Source organism: Oncorhynchus keta, chromosome 35 (genome assembly GCF_023373465.1).
Source record: "Oncorhynchus keta strain PuntledgeMale-10-30-2019 chromosome 35, Oket_V2, whole genome shotgun sequence".
Classification (NCBI taxonomy): Eukaryota; Metazoa; Chordata; class Actinopteri; order Salmoniformes; family Salmonidae; genus Oncorhynchus; species Oncorhynchus keta.
Window position 1 is genome coordinate 7,439,344 of NC_068455.1, and position 7,619 is coordinate 7,446,962.

Here is a 7,619-nt window from a genome sequence, read left to right on the forward strand (position 1 = left end):
ACCACCCTAGTGATCTGCAGAGTTCTGTCCAGGTCTGTGCCCAAACATTTATTTAAAAAATCCACCTCTCCAGAAATAAATCTCACTGTTGTCGCTTGTTATAGACCCCCTCTCAGGCCCCAGCTGTGCCCTGGGCACCGTATGTGAATTAATTTCCCCCCATTTATCTTCAAAGTTCGTACTGTTAGGTGACCAAACCTGGGATATGCTTAACACTCCGGCTGTCCTACATTCTAAGCTAGATGCCCTCAATCTCACACAAATCAAGGAACCTACCAGGTACAACCCGAAATCCGTAAACACGGGCACCCTCATAGATGTCATCCTGACCAACCGGCCCTCTAAATACACCTCTGCTGTCTTCAACCAGAACCTCAGTGATCACTGCCTCATTGCCTGTGTTCGCTACGGGTCCGCGGACAAATGACCACCCCTCATCACTGTCAAACGCTCCCTAAAACACTTCAGCGAGCAGGCCTTCCTAATCGACCTGCCCTGGGTATCCTGAAAGGATATTGACCTCATTCCGCCTGTAGAGGTTGCCTGGTTATTCTTTAAAAGTGTTTTTCTCACCATCTGAAATAAGCATGCCCTATTCAAAAAATGTAGAACCAGGAACAGATATAGCCCTTGGTTCACCCCAGATCTGACTGCCCTTGACCAGCACAAAAACATCCTGTGGCGTACTGCATTAGCATCGAATAGCCCCGCGATATGCAACTTTTCAGGGAAGTCAGGAACCAACGTACACAGGCAGTTAGGAAAGCTAAGGCTAGCTTTTTCAAACATAAATTTGCATCCTGTAGCACAAACTCCAAAAAGTTCTGGGACTGTAAAGTCCATGGAGAATAAGATAACCTCCTCCCAGCTGTTCACTGCTCTGAGGCTAGGAAACATTTTCATCACCGATAAATCCACGATAATTGAGAATTTCAATAAGCATTTTTCTACGGCTGGCCATGCTTTCCACCTGGCTACTCCTACCCCGGTCAACTGCCCTGCACCCCCCACAGCAACTTGCCCAAACCTCTCCCATTTCTCCTTCACCCAAATCCAGATAGCTGATGTTCTAAAAGAGCTGCAAAATCTGGACCAACTACAAATCAGAAAAGGCTAGACAATCTAGACCCTTTCTTTCTAAAATGATCTGCCGCAATTGTTGCAACCCCTATTACTAGCCTGTTCAACCTCTCTTTCATATCGTCTGAGATCCCCAAAGATTGGAAAGCTGCCGCGGTCATCCCCCTCTTCAAAGGGGGAGACACACTGGACCCAAACTGTTACAGACCTATATCCATCCTACCCTGCCTTTTGTAAAGTCTTTGAAACCCAAGTTAACAAACAGATCACCGACCATTTTGAATCCCACTTTACCTTCTCCGCAATCTGGTTTCCGAGTTGGTTATGGGTGCACCTCAGCCACGCTCAAGGTCCTAAACTATATCATAACCGCCATCGTTAAAAGACAATACTGTGCAGCCGTCTTCATCGACCTGGCCAAGGCTTTCGACTCTGTCAATCACCGCATTCTTATCGGCAGACTCAACAGCCTTGGTTTCTCAAATGATTGCCTCGCCTGGTTCACCAACTACTTCTCAGACAGAGTTCAGTGTGTCAAATCGGAGGGCCTGTTGTCCGGACCTCTGGCAGTCTCTGAGGGTGCCACAGGGTTCAATTCTCAGGCCGACTCTTTGCTCTTTATACATCAATGATGTAGCTCTTACTGCTGGTGATTCTCTGAGCCACCTCTATGCAGACAACACCATTCTGTATACTTCTGGCCCTTCTTTGGACACTGTGTTAACTAACCTCCAGACGAGCTTCAATGTCATACAACACTCCTTCCGGGGCCTCCAACTGCTCTTAAAAGCTAGTAAATGAAATGCATGCTCTTCTACCGATCGCTGGACAACTACAAATACCTAGGTGTCTGGCTAGACTGTAAACTCTCCTTCGACTCACATCAAACATCTCCAATCCATAATTAAAACTAGAATCGGCTTCCTATTTTGCAACAAAGAATCCTTCACTCATGCTGCCAAACATACCCTCGTAAAACTGACCATCCTACCAATCCTCGACTTCGGGCAATGTCATTTACAAAATAGCCTCCAATACCCTACTCAGTAAATTGGATGCAGTCTATCACAGTGCCACCCGTCTTGTCACCAAAGCCCCATATACTACCCACCACTGCCACCTGTACGCTCTTGTTGGATGGCCCTCGTTTCATACTCGTCGCCAAACCCACTGGCTCCAGGTCATCTATAAGTCTTTGCTTGGTAAAGCCCCGCCTTATCTCAGCTCACTGGTCACCATAGCAACACCCACCTGTAGCACGCGCTCCAGCAGGTATATTTCACTGGTCATCCCCAAAGCCAACTCCGACCTTTGGCCGCCTTTCCTTCCAGGTCTCTGCTGCCAATGACGGGAACAAATTGCAAAAATCATTGAAGCTGGAGTCTTATATCTCCCTCACTAACTTTAAGCATCAGCTGTCAGAGCAGCTCACAGATCACTGCACCTGTACATAGCCCATCTGTAAATAGCCCATCCTACTACCTCATCCCCATACTGTATTTATCTTGCTCCTTTGCACCCCAGTGCCTCTACTTGCACATTCAACTTCTGCACATCTGTCACTAATGTTAATGCCAAATTGTAATTATTTCACCTCTATGGCCCATTTATTGCCTAACCTCCCTACTCTTCTACATTTGCACACACTCTATATAGATTTTTCTATTGTGTTATTATCTGTTTACTCCATGTGTAACTCTGTGTTGTTGTCTGTTCACACTGCTATGCTTTATCTTAGCCAGGTCGCAGTTGTAAATGAGAACTTGTTCTCAACTAGCCTACTTAGTTAAATAAGGGTGAAATAAAAATATAAAATAAATACAATCTGTTGTATTGAGTCCTTGACCCTCTAGCACCCCCTAGTGACCTGCTGGAGATCTGTGAGTTGAGCCAGGAGAAGATGAGCTCTATATTTGCAGACACTAATGTGTACGTGCTTCACATGATGTACCAGGCCATGGGAGTGTGTCTGTACATGCAGGACTGGGACGGAGCCATGAGCTACGGAGAGAAGATCATTCAACCATACAGGTGACTAAAACATACACCAGACGCTTTTATCCAAAGAGACTTAGTCATGTGTACAAGAAATGCTATTTTTGAGTGAAGGAAGTCTCCCTCTGAGTGAAGGAAGTCTCCCTCTGAGTGAAGGAAGTCTCCCTCTGAGTAAAGGAAGTCTCCCTCTGAGTAAAGGAAGTCTCCCTCTGAGTAAAGGAAGTCTCCCTCTGAGTAAAGGAAGTCTCCCTCTGAGTAAAGGAAGTCTCCCTCTGAGTAAAGGAAGTCTCCCTCTGAGTAAAGGAAGTCTCCCTCTGAGTGAAGGAAGTCTCCCTCTGAGTGAAGGAAGTCTCCCTCTGAGTAAAGGAAGTCTCCCTCTGAGTAAAGGAAGTCTCCCTCTGAGTAAAGGAAGTCTCCCTCTGAGTAAAGGAAGTCTCCCTCTGAGTAAAGGAAGTCTCCCTCTGAGTAAAGGAAGTCTCCCTCTGAGTGAAGGAAGTCTCCCTCTGAGTGAAGGAAGTCTCCCTTTACTTTCAATGCATTTTCCCTCAAAAGCTGGGTAAACGCGCTCCCCAAATAAAATAAAAAAAGTCTGTAAACAGCATTTACATTTCACTACCCAGCCTGTTCTCTGATTGGTTCATATCTCATGTGTGTCCAGTGTCTACTACCCAGCCTGCTCTCTGATTGGTTCATCTCTCCTGTGTGTCCAGTGTCTACTACCCAGCCTGCTCTCTGATTGATTGTTTCATCTCTCCTGTGTGTCCAGTGTCTACTACCCAGCATGCTCTCTGATTGATTGTTTCATCTCTCCTGTGTGTCCAGTGTCCACTACCCAGCATGCTCTCTGATTGATTGTTTCATCTCTCCTGTGTTTCCAGTGTCCACTACCCAGCCTGCTCTCTGATTGATTGTTTCATCTCTCCTGTGTGTCCAGTGTCTACTACCCAGCATGCTCTCTGATTGATTGTTTCATCTCTCCTGTGTTTCCAGTGTCCACTACCCAGCCTATTCTCTGAACGTGGCCTCCATGTACCTGAAACTGGGCCGTCTCTACCTGGGACTTGAGAGGAAGACCCAGGGAGTCAAGGCACTAAAGAAGGTAACGCCCCGTCATCCACCAGGGCATTCAGGAAGTACACACACACACACACACACACACACACACACACACACACACACACACTGATCAATTGAATCATGTGTGTTACTGCAGAGATGGAATACCCAGGGTTTGTATTTCTGTAGCTCTCTGGCGTAGTCAGATATCCCTGACCTAGGGTTCCCACTAGATGTCCAAGCTGCAAAGTCCAAATTTGCTGAATCGTAAAAATGTATGAAAAATAAATAATAATAATTCAAAGTTAGGCATACGCTTTTCAGGGTGGTTTAGGTTTAAAATCAGTTTTTGTAACTTGGTTAGATAGTGACGACCAACAAACGTTGATGTGTAACGTGTCACTTCCTGATTTCCTGTCCAGGCGATCGCCATCATGGAAGTGGCTCATGGGAAGGATCACCACTACGTAACAGAGGTCAAACAAGAGGTGGAGGAGCTGAAATAAGGAGGAGGTGAAGAAGAAGAGGAAGGAGTGAGGGAGGAAGAGAGCACAAGGGCTTCTCCAAACCCTGGGTCAAACACAAACTTTTTTTTAAAAATCTACAAAACTAAACAGCTGCACGGCATGCATCCTATACCTCTCTTTTTATGTCTATTTCTCTCCATCTCCCTCTCGGTCTCTGGTCAAATCAGTTATTTTTGTTTGTCATTGCAGGCAGGCAGTTAACCAGTCAGTGAAAGAGACAATGTGACCCCAGTATTTCTGTTCATCGGTTGTCTTAGACAGTACGTGATGAGGGTGTTTTTATGTACTGGGTAGCAGTATTGCTGTAACTGGCAAGGGCAGTTGTAGTTTTTAGTTTTAGTTATTGGCCTGGCCTAGCCTCGTATCTGCCTAAACTGTTATGAAAAGTGAACTCGTGAATTTACAAATTTACGTTTGTATTAAGCAATGACGGTTTTCTCTCCTCTCATACAAGGTAGCAAAGTGAGAGAACAATACCAAAAAAATAAATCATTAATTGTTATGAATATGTCCAAACTTTAAATAATTTGCGTTTGTCTTGCAACAAAAACCGTGTTGAACAACTTTTGTCCTGTTTTATAAAATCAGAAGTGTTGCATCTCTCACTCATATACTGTCTTTGTTACCGACCTGTAGAGAAGCAGGGTTGTAGTCTTTGTACCGACCTGTAGAGAAGCAGGGTTGTAGTCGTTGTACCGACCTGTAGAGAAGCAGGGTTGTAGTCTTTGTACCGACCTGTAGAGAAGCAGGGTTGTAGTCTTTGTACCGACCTGTAGAGAAGCAGGGTTGTAGTCTTTGTACCGACTTGTAGAGAAGCATGGTTGTAGTCTTTGTACCGACCTGTAGAGAAGCAGGGTTGTAGTCTTTGTACCGACCTGTAGAGAAGCATGGTTGTAGTCTTTGTACCGACCTGTAGAGAAGCAGGGTTGTAGTCTTTGTACCGACCTGTAGAGAAGCAGAGTTGTAGTCTTTGTACCGACCTGTAGAGAAGCAGGGTTGCCCTCAAATTCGGTTTTAATTCCGAAAGTAAATCAAATTCCAAATGTTTCTCATGGGCGAGAATGGAAATTTCAACGTACTTCCTGAATTGACTGGAGTTGATATGGGAATTGACCCCTAACCCTGAAGGGAAGTCATTTTCCACATCGTTTCATTCAATGTCATCACATAGATGTTGTTGTTGAAACAACGTTGATTTAACCAGATTTTGCCTAGTAAAGATGACTGTAAAACCCTCAATATTAACCTTAACCTTTAGTGGAAGGAAAACATACCTGACCCTGGATCACAATGTCTTTCCTGGGAACCCCAAGGGGTGCATGTTTCTTTTGTGGCCCTAGCATTACGGACTATTTCAAATAATCAACACAATATCAAGCTTTGCTTATTTGAAACAGCTGTGTAGTGCTCTGTAGCTCAGTTGGTAGAGCATGGCGCTTGTAAACGCCAGGGTAGTCTGTTTGATTCCCGGGACCACTCGTACGTAAAATGTATGCATGTGTGGGATAAAAGCGTCTGCCGAATGGTATATGTTATATTAGGACCAAAAACCCTAACTTTGAGATCCCCAGAACTGAGTTCAGAAAACGTCTGGCTTAGAGACGACTTCCACTTCACCTCACTTCCCCTCTGTACTGTGGTTGGTTTGAGTGTGTCGGACATCAGACATGGAAACCCAAATAAAATAGAAAACAGAGAATGTTGTTTTGTTTGTTTATTCACTTGTATGGTCTACAAACACCTTTTTATTCAGTTCGATCCTCGGATGAACCAAAACGAGGAGGAAGTCCGGTACTTCCTGGGGAAATGGAAGCAGAAATGGTACACCTAATAAATAATAATAATAATAATAATAATAATACACCTCACACACTGGTTGAGTTCCTACCCAGCGACATGTATCAACCAATGCAGAAATAGTACACCTCACACACTGGTTGAGTTCCTACCCAGCGACATGTATCAACCAATGCAGAAATGGTACACCTCACACACTGGTTGAGTTCCTACCCGAGCGACATATATAATAATATATGCCATTTAGTTCAGACCCAGCTTTTATCAAAATGCAGAAATTACAGTCATGTGTGCATACATTCTACGTATCAACCAATGCAGAAATAGTCCCTCACACACTGGTTGAATCGAACCCACTACCCTGGCGTTACAAAGCGCCATCATGCTCTACCAACTGTGCTGTGCTACAGAAGGACCACGGGCCGTATCAACCAATGCAGAAATAGTACACCTCACACACTGGTTGAGTTCCTACCCGACGACATGTATCAACCAATGGTTTCCTGCCACATCATCGACTGTGCAGTCCAGGCATCGGACGGCTATATATCATGATGTGGTTAGCGAGGACCAGTCAAAAGTTTGGACACACCTACTCATTCAAGGGTTTTTCTTATTTAAAAAAATATATATATATTTTCTACATTGAAGAATAATAGTGAAGATGTCAACTGTGAAATAACACCAATGGAATCATGTGGTCCTTCTGTAGCTCAGTTGGTAGAGCATGGCGCTTGTAACGCCAGGGTAGTGGGTTCGATCCCCGGGACCACCCATACATGACTGTAAGTCGCTTTGGATAAAAGCGTCCGCTAAATGGCATATATGATTTATTATTATCATGTAGTAACCAACAACAAAGTGTTAAACAAATCAACATATATTTTAGATTCTTCAAAGTATGCCCCCTTGATGACAGCTTTGCACACTCTTGACGTTTTGAGCAAAAATGATTAATCATAGCACTTTAGCAAATCATTGTTAATGGATTTGATGACCTCATATTTGAGCACTGTATGTCCTCATTCAGAAAATCCTCATATCAAAAATATCTCATTGGTGTTACTACTACTACTACTACTACTTACTGGTGGGACAATTATCATAATGTAAAAAAAAAAAAACTAGAGTTCAATTTCGCAGACAGTTTGGTGATTTGAGGAG

The 7,619-nt window shown here is 44.1% G+C and overlaps 1 protein-coding gene and 1 long non-coding RNA gene across 4 annotated transcripts in view; one reads left to right on the forward strand and one right to left on the reverse strand.

Annotated features, from left to right (window-relative positions):
• The window catches only part of LOC118382495 (N-lysine methyltransferase SMYD2-A-like), a 69,922-nt gene extending 64,659 nt beyond the window's left edge, over nt 1-5,263 (forward strand). The window contains 3 exon segments of the mRNA XM_052496225.1: nt 2,937-3,111; nt 4,066-4,174; nt 4,554-5,263. Coding sequence (XP_052352185.1) covers nt 2,937-3,111; nt 4,066-4,174; nt 4,554-4,637 — 368 coding nt within the window. The 3' untranslated portion in view covers nt 4,638-5,263.
• Nucleotides 5,179-6,971, reverse strand: LOC118382496 (uncharacterized). 3 transcript variants are annotated; one of them, XR_008092296.1, is made up of 5 exons: nt 6,907-6,971; nt 6,523-6,644; nt 5,569-6,485; nt 5,359-5,498; nt 5,179-5,323 (listed from the first exon to the last, which is right to left on the reverse strand). It is a non-coding gene; the product is annotated as an uncharacterized LOC118382496 (long non-coding RNA). The 3 variants fall into 3 exon arrangements; XR_008092297.1 differs by having other exon boundaries at nt 5,359-5,533; XR_008092299.1 differs by lacking the exon at nt 6,907-6,971 and having other exon boundaries at nt 5,359-5,533; nt 6,523-6,666.
• Between the last annotated feature and the right edge of the window lie 648 nt (nt 6,972-7,619).